The sequence below is a fragment of the Prosopis cineraria genome, unplaced genomic scaffold (assembly GCF_029017545.1).
Source record: "Prosopis cineraria cultivar Desert tree isolate PC_DT_omini unplaced genomic scaffold, ASM2901754v1 PC2, whole genome shotgun sequence".
NCBI lineage: Eukaryota > Viridiplantae > Streptophyta > Magnoliopsida > Fabales > Fabaceae > Prosopis > Prosopis cineraria.
Genome location: NW_026555333.1, coordinates 36,905,511 through 36,924,125, shown reverse-complemented (window position 1 = coordinate 36,924,125; position 18,615 = coordinate 36,905,511). Strand labels below are relative to the sequence as shown.

Genomic DNA, 18,615 nt, shown 5'->3' with positions numbered 1-18,615 from the left:
AGCATGGTTGTGAACTCGTCGAGTTAATTCAGTAAACTCATGGAGTCAACATTTAAGCATGGCAAAATGAGTTAACTCGATTATAAACCCGGTGCTAATCTTGACTCAAATAAACTTGTTATCAACTTGTGACAAAACAATAAACTCGTCAAGTTTAAGCAGAGTTAGGTGAGTTGGAGTCTGCCTTAAAATCTAACCGGAGAAAAAATAGCCTAAGAGCCTAGCAAACAGTAAATAAAAACAAAATACAAATGATAACTTGCCCTAAAAGACAATCGCCGACCGTCCTATATTGTTTGTGCCTTCTTGATTCATCTTTCATTGTTCACATCTTCAAGACTCCGTCTCGGTGCCTGATCGCGGGTTGGAGAAAGATAACCAAAAGAGAGGGGGATAGAGAAAGCAGAAGAGAGGAAAAGTTGCTTTTTAATTGAAGAAAAGTGGCAGACTTGAGTAAAGGTAGCACGCAATAATACAACACGATACTCAATAGTCCTTCGTCATCCATTTTTCAAGGTTTGCATTTCAGATCTTTAAATCTTTGAAAAAGCACAATAACTTTTACTAGTTATCATAGCCTATGCATGTCAAAGCCACATAACTAGTCTATTAAATATTTAAATCAATTTAATTTTAATTTAACTTTTTCAAAATTTTACTTTGGCTTTTACAAAAATTAGATGCTACAAAATATAAATGATATATTAATATATTTAAATAAAATATCACATTTTATATATCTAATTTTTTAAACATGTTTTTTATTTTAGAATTTTGGTTGACTACTTGGTTAGTAGTCAATATAATAAATTGAATATGTCATCAAGTAAAGCTAGCAGAAAAAAAGTTATTTCTAGAAGGAAAAATTATCCTAGTAATAGGTTTGACATAAGATGGAAATATGAAATGGATATTGATGGAAATGGTAAAAAAGTGAAGTGTAACTATTGTGGCAAGATTGTCAGTGAAGGTATTTATAGACTTAAACATCACTTAGCTGGCACTGAAATAGATATTGAACCTTATGTTAGTATTTCTGAAGATGTTAGGAAAATGATGTTAACATATATATGAAGCCAAATGTACAGCATCTAAAAGAAAAAAAATAATGGGTCGATATTGCTGAAGATCCAAATACACAAGCACAAGTTCAGTCTTGAGAAAAGAAAAAAGGGATCATGAATTTCTTGAAAAGTTCAAAAAGTAATAGTAAAGATGAGAGCAACACTCAATCAACAATTAATTAAATGTTCAAGAGAGACTTAAGGGGAGAAGCTTATCAACAAATAGTTAGATTTTTTTACTCAGGTGCCATTTCTTTTAGGAAAAATGACAATTAAGGACTCCCTAAGGACATTAATTTCAATTAGGGACCATAACATTTTAAAATTTCAATTAAGGACCATGAGGATAAAAAAACATATCTAACTTTACAAAATTGCCCTTTCCCTAAATACTAAAAGGTAATAGCAAAATCGCTTATGTCATGTTTTCTATTCTTGTTTTTGGGAGCAAAAAATCTACTCTCATGTGGTTTCCTACTCAAAAAATGTGGGTAAAAAATTAATGGAGTGGATCATCATTTGAGTCATCATCTTCTCCTTTCTTGATAATAAATAATTACATACATTGTTTCTTTTACATCTCCTCGGTCATGCACGCAAGAAAAATTTGCAATTTTCTCTTCTCTTTCTTTTACATCTCCTCTTCCATGCATGCAAGAAAGAATTTTTATATTTTTGTCAACCACCATGTCAATTACCATTTCGCGCCCTATCACCCACTACATGTGCGACGACTCATAACACGTCATTGTCCACCTTGCACCATATTACTTGCTCCTTACCATATCATATATTCATCATGTTTATGCCAAAGCCAAGGTTTGAACCCTTGACCTCATACCTTTCAAGCTTTATGCTTTCCTTCTTTGCCAGTTGAACTGAAAGGCACATGCAATCATTATATGAGAAATTAAATATGTATATATATTATTTAACTACATAAATATATTAAATAATATATTATAAAAATACACACATATACATATTAAATTTTATTTTCAATTATTAATATGTTAAAAATATTTATATTTTATTTAAATTATTCTTTATATTATATTTTTAATAAAATATTATTTTATTACTGAAAATCAACTTAAAATAAAAAAAATATTGAACAATTTTATTATAAATATTTTAGTTAATTTTTAAATTTAATTATTATTTTTAAATGAAAATAATTAAATGTATAATTAGAAGTCATTGTCAAAAGTTAATTTTTTTACAGTAATTAGTTAGAGATAGAATCCCTCACTAAATTCCTCACTAATTGTCTTATTTTAGAGAGGGATTTGCAATCCCTCGCTATTTTTCTCGCTAATTCTCTTATTTTAGAGAGGGATTGATAGTCCTTCTCTATTTTCCTCGCTAATTCTCTTATTTTAGAGAGGGATTGATAGTCCCTTGCTATTTTCCTCACCAATTCTCTTATTTTAGAGAAGGATTGACAGTCCCTCGCTAATTTTCTCACTAATTTTAAATCAAGCTACGAAATCAACATCCCTCGCTAATTTCCTCACTAATTTAGTATTTTAGAGAGAAATAGACAATCCATCACTAAATTTCATCGCTAATTTACATTTTTCTAGTAGTGATGGTTGGGATTACGGGAAGGATAGTTGTGAAGTAATAAATTTGTATGTTACTTCTAGTTATTGTAGGTTTATTTCTCATATGGCAAGTGCTTCAGCAAAATAAGTATTTTGTTATTTTCATGTTGAAAGACATTTTGTAAAAGATTCATAAGAAAAGATGACCTATGAAGGTGGGAGATTAATTTCTAAATTGATTAGAGAAGGCATAAATCATAAAAAGCTGTTGAAGATGGTGTCATCAATGATAGGATTTAAAAGTATTGCAGCTGACTTGAAATTTACAGTGAAATTTTGCTATTGAATGACTTTTTATATAGACACCCATACCATATTTTTTAAATTTGTGGAGGTGATAAGTTATGTAAATAAGCTTGTAGTTTACATTGTTTTTTCGAAAGAAGATTGTAGAAGTATCATTTAGGTAGATGAGATATTTTCTATGTAAAAAGGGTTGCAAATATGGTGTACATGTATTTAAATCAGTGTAATATAATGTTGATGTTTATTTCAGGTTTAAATATGTGCAAGTGTAAATGTTATTATTACATAAAACTGTTGGAGTCACTAACATAGCATGGGAATATTGCTACTATAACTAGTGAAAACATAGAACCTCACTTGGGAATAGATTTTTCTATAGTATTTCAGACTTTGAAGTGTAAATGTTGTCATAATATAAGGCTCACTCTTGAAATGTTTCAAGGCTGCTTATGAAAATACAAGCATCACTGAAGAAGTCACTAACTTTAGTGAAGAATATGAATACTAACATGATTCATCAAATTGAGATTAATGTTATGGTCTCTAATTGAAAATAATATCCTAAAGGGATCCTTAATTGTCATTTCCCCCTTCTTTTACAAATCGTTAGATTTTTTTACACAAGTGTCATTTCTTATGTGGATGGTTGCCTTGAACATAAAAAATTGCAATTCGTATTCTTAACTTATGTCGCAACTCTTCAGGATGTGAATGTCATTAGAGTGCTTTTGAAATGGTAGGTTATAAATTTTAAAATATTATTTATGTTGTTATATTAAATATTAAAATATTGATGAAATTTTTTTTTATTATTCAGATTCACACCAAAAAAAGAAATCGCTTGCATCAAATAAAGATGAATAATTTAGCATTTGTCATGTGCAACTTGAAATTAAGGAGCAAGAAGAATAAAAAATCTTATGTCTATGACTTTGATTATATTCATTTAGACGATTAATGGATAATTGAATGGAGGATAAATGAAGATACTTAGAACATGGTAGAGGAGGATGAGGTTTTGCAATCCATTGGAAACCTTAAGAATATTACTATTTCTACTCATGAACTAGTGGTAAAGCTTGTTAATCATTTTGGAGTCGACTTAAATATTTATTTAAATATCAATAGTAATAATCATAATGATGTTGATGGAGAATTTGAAGATGATGGAAATAACCTTTGATGATTTGAGTATCTTTGTTAATTATAAATTAATATGCTTTATTATTGTTTAGGTTGAATGAATTTTTTTATGACCATTTAGGTTGTATGATTTTTTTTAAGATCTTTATTGCTAATTTTATATTGAGAATTATGAATTATGATATATGCATGTAGAGCTAGCAAAAAGGGCTGGCCCTTGAAGGGCTCGGGCTTAAAAAGGCCAGCCCTTTTAAGCCCGAGTTCCCTTTAAGATCCTGATTTTCAAAACCCGACCCTTGACATAACGGGCTCAGGGCCGACCCTGCGGGCTTTAGGCCCTTTTAGCTATTTTTATTTTTTAAAATTTTTTAATCAAACAAAAAATTACTTCATTCTAATATAATACTCAATTAAGAAAGGTATAAAAAAACTAACTAAATAACATCTAAATGAACTAAAAACACAAATAAAATAATAACAATGCAATAAGTAATAGATCGGTTAAGCCGACAAACACCCAATCAAAATTAAAAGAGTAAATGTTGAATTGAATGAATCATTATCGTGGATCTAGATGAATTAGAGAATTTAAGGTTGTATTTTTTTTAGAAAATAGAAGCCAAGGATTTCTGTATGAAATTTATATCAATTAAGAATCAATTATTGTTAAAACCTGAATGAAAAACAAGCTACAATGAAGTATTGTTAATTTAAAATGAGTTGTTATTAAAATCTAAATGAATACTTATTGATAAAGGCTAACTCGAATTCACAAGTATCTACTCAAATTTTGACAATAAGTGATCCTTGACTGATATAATTTTTGATCAGTGATTCTTCATTGCTATTTTTCCTTCTTCTTTTTTACCTTCCATCTTCAGTAAATATGGGCTAACATGTGATATGGAGTAACATTTAGTTTAATTTTTTTTTCAAATGTAAAAAGAGTAAAAATTATGAGAATTAATTAAAAAAAATACATATGTGGGCTTAAACGGGCTAGCCCTCGGCCCTACAGGGCCGGCCCTTTTAAGCCCTAGATTAAACAGGCTTAAACAAGCCAGCCCGTTTAAGCCCGATTTATTATTTTGGAGTCCTATTTATACTCGGCCCTACTCTTATACAGGCTTAAACGGGCTAGCTCGACGGGCTCGGCCCATTTTCCCGACTCTATGTGTGTGTGTGTTGTTTATAATTATTAAAATTTAGATTATATTTAAGTAATTAAAATTAATCCTTAAAATATTTTGTTTTCAAAATCATTATTTGTTTTAATAATAATTATTATTAGATGTAAACTCTTCAATTTTACATCATTATTACAAGTATGTCTAGACTCGTGAGTTTGACAACTTTATTTAAGGAGATCATATTTCTTTTTTTAATAATTTCAAAAAAATCTCAATTTCTGCAGATAAATCTAGATAGCTTTTAATTATTATTTTTTAATTCTTTTAGCTTCAATGATTTTATCCATGTAAAGTTCTTCATTTTAATATTTATATTTAGAACGCATTTTAAGCATTATAATGTTATTGTTGTAAAACTTCTCAAAAACTCCGTTGTAGTCTAGTCGGTTAGGATATTCGGCTCTCACCCGAAAGACCCGGGTTCGATTCCCGGCAACGGAAAGCAAGAACCTTTTTTTTCCCCCGTTTAAATTAATCAATTAATTAAACCATCTTGAATGGATGGGACCCAAAAAAAGAAAAAACATTTAATTTATCACTTCGCTGTCAGTGCATATATTATAAAAGAAAAGGAGAACATGGTTGGGACTTGAGTATGACTTTTATTTTATTTTTTTGGCAAAAAAAAGTCAATTTTATTGATAAAAATTTTTTTACACCCACTAATCAACAAGATGAAAAAAATGAAAGCAATAAAACATGGTTGGGACTTGGGTTATGACTTGGAAACTGGAATTATTGCAGGATAAAATTTTTTGTCTTCAATAAATTTATTTATTCATATAAAATAAAAGTATTTATTTATAGATTAAAGGAAATAGTTTAGTTTCCGTCAGTAAATTAATTAATAATTATCTTTCATACTTTGAAAATAATTAAAATTGAAAATTATTTAATTTGATAAACAATAAACATACAGAGTATAAAAAGTCTCCTTTATGAAAACTTGGTAGGATAAATTTATGTATTTATTTAAAAAGGAAAAAGGTTAGATCATTGGAGTAATTTCAGATTATAAAATACTCCCTCCATTTAAAAATATAAGGTATTTTTTGAGGAGTTAGATATTAAAAAATATAAAGTATTTTTAGTCTTTCAAAGTATAATCATTGCATTTTTTTCAAAATTGTCCCTATGGATAATAACTTTATATGTATTGTAGGGTATTTAATAGGGATAAATATGAAAAGATATGATTAGTTGAAAAGTAGATAACTATTTTATTGAGTGATGAAATTTAGTTAAAAATACATTATATTTTTTTAATGGAAGGAGTATGAAGTATTTGAATTAAAAGACGAATATACAGATATAAATAAATTTTCCATTTAAATAATACAGATGTGATGTTTAGTGCCTTAAAGTATTAAAAATTATTTAATTTCCAAAATATACAGGGAATACAAAAAATTCTCCTATATGATATAATTTTTAGAATAAATCTGTGAGAAAGGTTTAAATTACGAGAAAAAAGTGCTTGATTTAAAAATAAATAAATACAATTACGATGCACTTTCCATATAAAACACATTTCCGTTGCCGGGAATCGAACCCGGGTCTCCTGGGTGAAAGCCAGATATCCTAACCGCTGGACGACAACGGACTGAATGTTCAATGAGTACGCTTTTTATAATTAGAATATTGATAGGAATGTTTTAAATATACAAATAATGATAAGATAGATATATATATATTTTGCAAAAGTACATCTTTTTTTATTCTTTTAGCTTCATCTAAGATTTATTTTCGTCTCTTAATTTTATAAAAACGTTTTCAGTCCTTTTACCCTCATTTAGTTTCAATAACAAAAAGTGCTGAAATAAATTTTTTAAATATTGATTAAACATTATCAAATGTTAATATATTAAGTTTAAATTTTTTAAAAAAATTAATAATGATTGGTACAAAGAATCTTAATTTGAGACAAAAAACTTGCATAAAATTAGAGAATCAAAGGTGTGCTTTTACTTCTTTTTTTTTTTTCCTAAAAAGAAAATCAAGCCTCCATTTAAAAAAAAAAAAAAACCCTTAACTGAACTTGCGGGGGAGTGTGAAGAATATTTGTAACATGGGTTAAACAGAAACAGGCTCCTCAGAAAGGTGTGTTTTGGGTTGAATCAGTTTCTTGGATTAAATCTTGTACGTTGGTATATAAATACATTGGTCCATTGTGTTTGTATATTGTCAGCCTTACTATTAATTTGACCCATAGGTCCATTACTAGGTTTTGTAGCACCTAATAAACCCCGTTGTATGAATCAAATCTAATGTATATTTTTCCTGATTTAATACTAAGCCTTCCTCTGATCTAACTATTTCTATTCCAAGGAAATATCTCAGTGCTCCTAGGTCCTTTATTTTGAATTGGAAAAACAAAATCATTAGTTCCTATAATCTCTTACTAACTTGTTTCTAATATTTATATTTCATTTTTTTTATAATCTCTTTAATTTAACATTGTTAAAGACTTGAGAAACAAATGTCATGCAATCTTATTAAAATTATAGAGACTCTAAGCAATAAGTAAAAACTACAACAACTAAAAACAAAACCTGATAACACTGTAAAAACCAATGATTTTACTTTGAAATTTATTGTGTAAATAGCATTTTGTTTCACTATTTATTCATTTCTTAGAATTTCCAGTAATTACTAGATCATCTACATAAGCTAGTACTGGCCACTTTTAACATGATTCAGTATTACTGTGCAATGAGACTCTTCACAAATTGATATGATTCATTTAGACCCATCAAGAACTGAAATAACTTTTGTTGTTCGACCACCTAATACTACCAAAGTACAATACTCTTCCCACAACTCCTTTAATTTCATGTAATTTGCAGAGACAGAGGGCGAACCTCGAGATAGGAAAGCAATGTTGCTAGGTGCAGTGTAAACCATAATTTATTTTTCTATTTGTAACATCAAACTGTTCTTTCAAATTTTAATAAATTTGTACTATCCAGGATGCATATGAATGATCAATTTATAAAAATTATAAAAAAATTTAATATTAAATTAGACTGCTTAGATTAAATTAATATTGTCGAGATTGATGATAAGCATATTTTATTATTAAATTTTTATTTTAGTAATACAATTCTAGACTATCTAGATTGGTGATTAGATTTATTAAAATTTTTCATAATTTTTATAAATATTTTATTTTAATTAATATAAAATAAAATTAAAAATTAAAATATTAAATTTGAATGGTTCATATCTCTTCCCCAGGTTAGAGGAGCTACAGTGGAGCAAAGCCAACTTGATCCCTTATAAATAGGATAAAATTTTTTTTCACTCTTTATCATATAAATAGGACCAAAGTAATATTAATGTCAGCCATATAGACCCATGAAAAGAAATGTAATTATTTAGGTAAGAAAAGAATGGAGACAAAAATTATAAAAAAAACAAAAGAACACAATGCAATATAAGGGATCAGATTGATACAAATTAAACTAATTTGAGGATTAATTTGTTTTCTTTTAACTATATATATATATATATATATGTATGTATGTATAAAGTTATCAATATACTTTACACATTATATTTATTTAAGACTCAATTTATGTTTTAAAACTTAAATGATTAATGTCACACCCAAAAATGTGACGCGAATGGCGCGAGAGCGGAGGTCCCGACTTTCGGAAGGAAGATCGAAAAAATGGGAGTTGCCACCAAGATTTTGAGAAAAATCTCGAGAAACCGTTTAAAGGTGGATAAGGATGGTCTGCGAAATCAGAGAATAGGTTTGGGAGTAGATTGAGTGTGGGAAAGGTGTTAGGCACCCCACAACATCCGTTCATAAGAACGGTTACCTGAAGTTTGTTGTACTATATAAATATGATTTTAAAATTATTTTAATTATTTTTTTTTATTCATGTGTTTGATAAAAAAAATAAGAATTAAGTGTAAAATGTTTATTTATTTATGAAGAGAACTTGACTCAGAATCTGACTCTGAGGCCTACGTACCCTGTGATGGGGATCAAAGTCCACGTAGTTCAGGCTTTATAAGTTGTTGGTGAAAATATTTTTGAAGAGAAATTAATTAGAAATAATTTACCATTTTGCAAATAAAACAATTTCTAAAATTTTGGTATGTGTGTTTTAAATTGCAAAAAGTGATTTAATTTCAATCATTTTCTCAATTTTTGAATTTTTTTGTTGAAATAAAGAAAAAAGTTTTAAAATTGTTTTTCATGTTTTATTATTTTCTTAGAAAATTTAACTGCTACACCTGCAGAGCCTTATTAGCTTATATGATAATATAGTTATTCTAAATATCTGTGAATATTTCAAAATCTCTCACGATAAAAGGGTGAAATAATGTAAATATTTTAAGTACATTTTTAATGTGTAATTATACAATTTACATTTTTAAACATAATCTTAATCACTATACTTACAAAGTCTTATTGACTTTCATGGTAAGATGATTATTCTAGAGGTCTATAGACATTCAAAAATCTCATATGACCAAAAGGCATAATTGGTAAATATAATTATAATTTAAATTTATTAATTTAATTAATTAATATTATAAAAAAATGTTTATTATTTTTTTACAAAATTCATATAATTTGAGAATTATGATATCTGCGAGGATTTATTATCCTACACGATAAGACAATTAATTTAATTCTCCACAAAGATTTTTAAAATCTCATGTGAGACTTAAATATTTATTATAAGAAAGAAAATTAATTCTAATGATGAGTCTTTGAAACTCACATTATTATTGTCACAAAATTAAATCTCATACCTGCGAAATCTTATTGATTTTCACAATATGTGATCGTTCAAAATGCCTGTGGAGGTGTTTTTTAAAATCTCATAAGGTGAACTTTGAAAGGATGGTGTGAAGAGTGAACGCAAATTCTGATATTAATAGAACCACATTAAGCTATACCAAATATGCGTAATAGCACTAAACAGTAGTAGAGATATTCAGCAGACCAATGGAAAAACTTCATTTCAATTTTAAGCAAACACACTAAAATTTTGTGAAAGTTTTGAAATTCATGATAGTTGATTGCACTCTATTTGTGTCACAATAAGATGCAAACCATAATGTTTCATAAATGAATAACAATTCAAAGGAAATGCATAGCAAATGTGGCAAAAGCAACATGTCAATGAAGCCAAAGGTTTTAAAAAAAAGCACTGCAAAATTTATATTTTTAAAACAAGGACTTAGAAGTAATTCTTACTTGCAATTAGTGGCAAACGCAGCCAATCCATCGGTGCTAATCCACAACCATCCTCTTGAGCCTCAACTCTAGATCTCACAGTGTCGTATTTCATGTGTGAGGTGGAAGAAGACGGAATCCTATTGCGTCCAGCCCTTCTCCCTGGCTTCATCACTTTTCTCTGTGTTACTTACTCTCTGTCTTTGTCCATGCATTTGTTCTCCCTCTTCTCAGTTCTCTCTTGTCTATTCCTTTTCTTCAAGTCTTCAAACTCCCTCTTCTCTCTCGCTCAAACGCTCCACTGCCTCCTACTCTCTTTCTCAGTCCTTGTTATACTTTCTCCCTTCAGTCTCTCTCTTTCTCAATCTCTGTTATTCTTCTCTCACATTCATGCTGTGTTTTTAACTCCTTTGGTCTCTCTCTTCTCTGTCACCGTTATCCTTCTCTTCTCTCTCGCTCAAACGTTCCGCCGCCTCCTACTCTCTTCTGCGTCTCTATCTCTCTCTTTTTATCACTGTCCAGCTGCTCTTACTCGGTCTATTTCTCTCGTTCTCGTGCTCTTCCTTGTTCATTCTCATCTCCCTTCTTTTGCTCTATTTTTTTCTCAGTTTTTCAGTCTCTCTCAGAATCCTTCCCCCCTCTCTCTCTCCTCATTTTTTTTCTTTCCTCTGTTTCCTCCTCTTATCTGTCTGGCTCTCCTCTTTTTATGCACTCAGTCTCTCCCCCTATGCTCTGTTTCTCGTCCCTTTCTGTCACGTGCATCTCTCCCTTTGCAAAGTGAAGCTTTCCGTGTGTTTTCGTCTGCTGCATGTGTTTCGTGTATGCATGCTGTTGCGTCTGGTTGCGTGTTTTGTTTCGGCTGTTTTTGCTCTGTTTTTTTTTGCTTTCTGTATTTCTGCTCATGTCCTGTATTTCTCTTCTGTGCTGTGGCTGTCTGTGACTTTTTTTTTCATTTGCGTGTTCTCTGCGTCTGCTTTTTCTGTGCTGTTTTCATGCTGCTGTTTTTGGTAGCTTCTTTTCTTCTGTTGCATGCGTCGTCTCTGTTTCTCTGTGTTTCTACGTGTGTGCTTGCATGCATCTGTGCTTCTGCTTCTTTTTCTGCATTTCATGTGCTATCTTTATGTGTGCATGCTGTTCTGTGAAGCTTCCTTTCTGCTCGTCTGGTGTTCTGTACTAAAGGACCATAACTGATGGTTAAATGCTGGATTTCACACACACACACACACACGTACGTATATGTATGCATATACATACATACATACATATATATATATATATATATTTAATCACAATTTTTTAGTTGTTTTTTTTTTAAAAAATAATCCTTAAAGGATTGAATTTTCATTTTTCTTATATTTATTATATTTTTAGTTATTTTAATGAGCTAAAGAAATAAAATTCTAATTAACAGATTATAATATTAAACCTTATTAATTAAAGTGTTTTTTTATTTTGAAAATATAATCCTAAAAAGGATTAAATTTTATTTTTGTATTTTTATATTTTTTTGGATTATTTATTATTATTTTTATAAAATTTAAAAAATATCCAGACAAAATACAGTGTTCACAATTAACATGATAATTTTTTTAAAAAAATATAAGGGACCAAATTGATAATAAAAATTAAATTTAAATGATAAAATTGATACCTGAGATAAATTTTGAGGGACTAAAAGTTTTATTATCCCTATAATATGCTTCCTATGATTTTCATCTCAGTTTTCAGTAAAATATGGAAATAAAAAAGAAATATATACAAATAATATAAAAATATTTTTTTGGCCAAAAATATAAAAAATGATTGAAGGAATCCAATTTGCAATGTAGAAGGAATCCAATTTGCAATGTAGAGTCTATATCAAGGAGTTATCGCAATCTAATATTTGGTGGCATAATTTTGTCTTTTAATATAGAAAAAATATAATAAATGTGGCAAAAGATGAGGTCTATCAGTTTCTGATTTCGATAGATCACTATATCACTCTTTTTTTTCTTTTGGATATAAATCAGTAGATCACTTCAATGAGAGAAAGAACGATATTTGAGAAAAGTTTTGATAATATTTGAATAGGACATGTCATTTGTATTATGAGATAGAATAAGACAAGAAGTATATTCTTCTATTATTTTTCATTTTGCTCTCTCTTTTCCGAATGTCTTTTTTCTCTATTCTTCTATTGTCTTATTACTTACTTTATTTCCTAACATCCTATTTACGTACCCTTTTTGTTACTCATTAAATCACACCCAGTGATTTTAGAATGATAAAAAGAAATTTTAAATGATACAGCAAGGACAAGAAAAATATTATTCAAAGAAATCCATTTTTCACACAGTTGAAAAGAGATCTATGTCAAAGAGAGCGCCAATATTCGCTAGCATACAATGTTGTCTTTAGTTTTTATTTTTGTAATGGACTGATAAAATTTTGTTTCCTAATAGGAAAAATAAAAATTGACCAAGGATAGGATGTGTTTTTTCCTTGACTGCAGACATTTCAATGTATATATATATATATATATATAAAGTATATCATTGTTATTGTTTATTTACAGAAATAATTTTTTAAAAAAATATTTTGTATTTTAAAATATCATGTGGGCCTCATGGTAGAAAAAAAAAAAATAAATGCGAGGTCCTTGATAAAAAAAATAATAGCAAATATAAGATTCATAATAAAAATGATAGGTTTGATTGTTGCTTGTAGTTTGTATGGGTATAAAATAAAAAAAAATTAAGCAAGTTTTAAATTTAAATTTAAATAAAGTGACATATTAAAACTAGAAGCATGCAAAAATATATTTCGGTAAAATCAATTTTAAAATAGAATAAATGTTTATTTAAATTTAAATTTACATAAAGTAATATATTTCAAGTATATAAAAATAAATTTTTTAATTTTATTTAATTTTATACTTACCCTTTAAATGATAAAAGATCCTTAATTATAAATACTCAAAAATATCTCAAGCAAGTTTTTACAATATCTATACACAAGTAAAAATATATTTTCATGGATCGAATGGCGTCAAAATCTAGTTTATAATATATATATATATATATATATATTATAATTTTAACGAGACGTATAATATTGACTTTATTATGCGATAACAACTATATGGTTCTCTGGTATTATAACTAATTCATGCTAAGCATTGTTGGCTTAAACAATAGTATCTCTCACATCCTGAGTACTCTCTCTATCCAAAATTATAAGGTACTTTTAAATAAAATTTCATATACTAATAAATTTTATTAAATACACTTGACAATCTTATTTTTTAAAAAATAAAAATATAAATTTTTAAAAATATTCTTCATTTAATATATTAAAAAAAAAGAGAGACAGGAATTAAATAGATAGAGAAATAATAATATTAAAATAAGCTTATTTAATAAAAATTTAATTTTTTCAAAGTGTTTTATAATTTGAGATGAAGAAATTATATATTTTTTTATAAGCAAGGTTTGAATCTTTAAATTAATTGTTAACTTAGATGTCACACTTTGTGACACACCAAGAAAAAATCCAAGCAAAGTAAGATAAGTTATTTTAAATTTAAGTGCCATATACATAACAAACCAACAAAGAGAGAAAACATAGAATCATTATAGTAGGACGAAATATGTGAAAGGTAATGGCACAATCAAAAGAGAGCAAACTTTGGGGCATTTGAAAGAGTCAAAATTGAGCTTCACAAGCAGGCTTCCCTCTACATCATATAACTTAGAAGAAGAATGTGCAGAAACATGAATTATAATATAATGGCTTCGCCATTAATGCAAGCTTCTGCTACAGCACCAGCACCTTCCATGTCGCCTTATTACTTTGATTCACAACAACAGATAGATGATCTTCAACTCTCTGATGACAAGTACTTTGCCTTACAGGGAGAGATTATGCTTCTGGGTTTTGTGCTTGTCTTCATCCTTTATATTGTATTCATCTTCACGAGGCCATTTCTCAAGTCTTCTGCTAGTAGCTCATCAGAATCAGAAGATTATGATGAAGAAGACGCCATTGGAGACTTGAAAATTGCTTCCCTTTGAAATGATGATCTTTCAATCGATTCTGATTCACCAAGCTATGGCAGAAAACTTCCAGTGTAAGATCGAGGTTCTTCTTTTTTGTTTTCTTCAGAAAATCATCAATATATACGTGCTGTTGAGTTTATTGAGAAAAGATGACAGACATATTGCTTGTTCGCTTTGAAATCGCTGTTGATCTTTTCATTATTGAATATGCAAATTTTGGGCTTATGGTCTTTAATGTGTATTTCTCTAATACTCTTTGTAATGCCCCAACTTTCTAACTTCATTTTTCTATTTTTTTTGGATAATTAGATTCTGCATAAAATAAGAGATATTTTGATATCTTGAGGTTTTAGGAAGGTAAAGTTTTGTATTTTTTTTATGATTTTTTAAAGAAAAAATTGACACTTACACTTTTTTATTTTTGAAAAGTCATAAAAAATACAAAATTTTACTGTTTTGAGACTTCAAAAAATTAAAATGTCAGCTTAAGTTATGTAGAAGCCAAGGATAGAAAAAAGAAAAAAGAAAAATACAATTGAAAAATTGAGGCATTACAAAAAGCATAGAAAAGCACATTAGAAACCCTTGGTCCACACATTTTGTTAATCAATAATTCATTATATATATATATATATATATATTTTGATGGGTTGAAAACCAAAATAAAATGTGCTGTTGCTTGTTGATGATTGTGCAATGTTTTTTTTAATATAGTAAGGCTAAAATGTACTTTTAGTCCTTCAACTTTATATAATATTTTAATTTGATCTTCTAATTTTATAAAATATCTTTTTAATCCTTCAATCCTAACATTTTTAGTTTTAAATGATTATTTTTTGTATCAATTATTATTATTTTTTTAAAAAATTAAACTTAATATGTCAACATTTGAAAATATTTTGTCAATATTTGAAAAATTAATATAAAAATTTGTTGAAATAAAATTAACAATGATAAAGTCAAAAGACTAAAAAAATATTTTATAAAATGAATAGACTAAAATAAAATATGGTGTAAAGTTAAGGGACTAAATATGTATTTTAGCCATATAATAATATGGGCAATATCTTTAACAATAGGTACCAATATCAAAAGTGAATTAGAGGAACTTGATGCTATAATTGTGTTGGACAATGAATCACCCGAACGAATAATGTATTACGATTCTAGATTTTTCATACGATTTTCGTACGATCTCTTCATTAATGTAGACATTTCGGCACCGGGGAAGGGTTTTTTGTTTTGCCAAAGCTATAATATGTAGCAATATTAATCTATTTGTTCTAAAACCTATAGTCAAGTACTATCGATTTTGAAAAATATCATTTTGAATAGGAAAAATCTTTTGAAAGATGATTAAACTCTGATATATGCACTTTGGAAGGTTGAGGATTAGAGTGCAGCGGAATAACAAATGATCTACAATATGTGTGTATATATATATATATATATATATGTATATGTATATGTATATGTATATACATACACATATAATAGAAGAATAACAAGCACTCTTTTAAGCTTTACATGTATGCATTTTTTAAAATAATGCGATTCTTGACTATGCAGATCATGTTAATTTCTAAATATTTTTTGAAAAAAAATTAATATCAACATTATCTCTAAAACTAACAAAAATATTTTCCCTTATTGCGGGATATTCACCATTTTAAATTTTAATCTTAAAAATCTTAATTTTTTTTTAAATTTCAAGTATCATAACTTTTTCACTCCAAATCCTATTTGGGAAATTAATTTTAATTCTTCGTTAGAGTTTAAATGTGAAATGTGAATATACCATTATTGTATGTGGAATAAATGGGTATTTTAGAATTCAAATTGCCCGCCATTGATTTTTTCAGCAGGTCATAGTTCTTCCTTCTTTTGTAATGTCATTTTCGTTTTTCTCTTTTCACTTCTCCGAGAAACTACCTTGAAAGCCTATGGATGACTCGTGTATTATTTTTTGACTTATGCAATTTCATGAAGCCACATAAGATTTAGATTATAGATCAATTTATTTAATTAGTATACTAGATTTTATCATTCTAATAACTACCCCTTAATTCCTATTAGTTTCAATATCTCAACTTCTAAATTTATAGAATTTAGATTTAAATGTGAAATTTTTGAATCATAATAACTTCTACATGTGATGATCTTTTTTTTATATAGAAAAAAAAGTTTAGATGAGTTAGGTTTCGGGGCTTATTAGGATCATGACATGCTTTCAAGCTTGAAAAGCACTTACAAAATTATTTATAGATTACCTACTAACAAAATTTTTACATTGATGGTGGGATTCATATTTGATGACCTCTGTTCTCTAATATCATAACCCACTTATTTTTGGATTATAAATTTGTGATGTATCATATTTTAAAATTATCTATGTTTAAATTAATTTTTTTAATTAGTATAATAGATTTTCTCATTCTAATAACTACCCCTTAATTCCTATTAATATAAATTTTTTAAATTTTAAATTTATAAATTTAGATTTAAATGCAAAATTTTTGAATCAAGAATAACTTCCATTTCCCATGATCACTATTATCTAATATCGTGTTCTCTTTATTTTCGGATTTCAAAATTTGTGATGTATCATATTTTACAATTAATAACATTTAAATTAATTTATTCAATTAGCACAATATAATTTTTTTATATTATTATTACCTCTTGATCTAATTTTCCCCTAATTTTTAGGTCCATATTTTTGCATATTGCTTCCCATGTTAATCTTCTTGTACGTTATTTTAACTTTTTGCACCAATGATCTCTCAAGTTGCAAGATGTAGTGTCTTCTCAGTACTGCCCTGAACTATTGCATGGTGATTTCTACTACCAATCGCTTTGCTCCATCCTTACTCACAGAAAATACAAAGGCATTGAGATAGTAGCCACATGAGGACAATTGCATCAACACGAGGGGCTTATACACCAACCCTAGCTACTTCACAATACAAACACTATGCCAAATTTTGGTATATTTAATTTGATGGTGATATTTTTTACGGTTATCAACAAAACCATCAAATGAAGGTGGAGGTCATATTTTGATGGTTTGTTTTTTTTTTTAGCCAACAAAGAATTTCATTGAGCAAAAAGAGGTCAAGCCCTCAAAAACAATATTATAGGAAATTAAACAAGTGCTGCAACTGAAAAAGCAATGATAGAAAATAAACAATAGATAGAATCTAAAGGAACATGTAACAGCAAATTAATTAGCCAATGCCTTCATGTTCATTCACCAACACAATCTGGCCTTTAGTTGGTTGTGACATTCTCAAGTCCTAAGAAAGAAAGAGAGCAAGAGAAGGTGGAGGTGAGGACACCCAACCTAAAGGTACCACTTCCTTTAAAGCTAATCCTGCCAAGTAATCTACAGGTTGATTGCCTCTCCTAGAAACAAGAGAGAAAGATACCATTCTAAAGGATTGAATCATACCCAACAAGTCATTAACCAATGTGTTGTATTGCCAAGCACAAGAACATTACAATCTAAGTGTGCAAATGTTGAATAATTCAGAGCAATTTGTTTCAAAAATGAATTCCACACCAGCCCAAGATTGGGCAAGCGTAACAGCCCTTTTGATAGCATATACTTCTACTAAGAACCCAGAATCTACGCACACTTGATCTAGCCAACCTCCTAGGAAACTCCCATCAGAGTCATGTATTACTATTCCTATACCAGCCTTCCTATCCATTTTCTTATAGGCCCCATCACAGTTGAATTTCACACATCCAGTAGGAGGTCTTATCCAAAGGGTTGCTTGTAGGTCTAGCTTACTGATATCAGTAGCCTTAAGAAGACTGTTAGCACCCCAAAATTCATGAAGACTTGCATCAATCTTTATTATAATTTCCCCTAGGTTTGGAGGTTCATCCTCAAAAATCATCCTACACCTAAACTTCCATATATGCTAGTAAAACTATAAGATATATGCCTTCCCATATTCATCTAAAGTAGAGTCATCACATAATAAGTGAGATAACCAGCTCTTAATACAAGGACTAGATATAGAATCCATTTCTAAACCAAGAAAACAGCCAAACCATGAATATTTCACCCACCCACAAAAGAGAAACAAATGATTTAAAGTTTTAGGGGCTTGTCCA

At 28.6% G+C, this 18,615-nt stretch overlaps 1 protein-coding gene and 2 non-coding genes across 3 annotated transcripts; 1 reads left to right on the top strand and 2 right to left on the bottom strand.

Moving 5' to 3' along the window:
• The first annotated feature begins 5,618 nt into the window (after nucleotides 1–5,618).
• Nucleotides 5,619–5,691, top strand: TRNAE-CUC (transfer RNA glutamic acid (anticodon CUC)). Its single transcript has one exon. It is a non-coding gene; the product is annotated as a tRNA-Glu (tRNA).
• Nucleotides 5,692–6,781: 1,090 nt separating this feature from the next.
• On the bottom strand, nucleotides 6,782–6,853 carry TRNAE-UUC (transfer RNA glutamic acid (anticodon UUC)). The gene has a single exon. It is a non-coding gene; the product is annotated as a tRNA-Glu (tRNA).
• A 10,933-nt stretch (nucleotides 6,854–17,786) lies between these two features.
• LOC129302731 (uncharacterized) lies at nucleotides 17,787–18,395 on the bottom strand. Its single transcript, XM_054941623.1, has 2 exons — nucleotides 17,992–18,395; nucleotides 17,787–17,895 (listed from the first exon to the last, which is right to left on the bottom strand). Exons 1-2 carry the CDS (start codon nucleotides 18,393–18,395, stop codon nucleotides 17,787–17,789), a joined length of 513 nt encoding a protein of 170 aa, XP_054797598.1.
• Nucleotides 18,396–18,615: the final 220 nt, after the last annotated feature.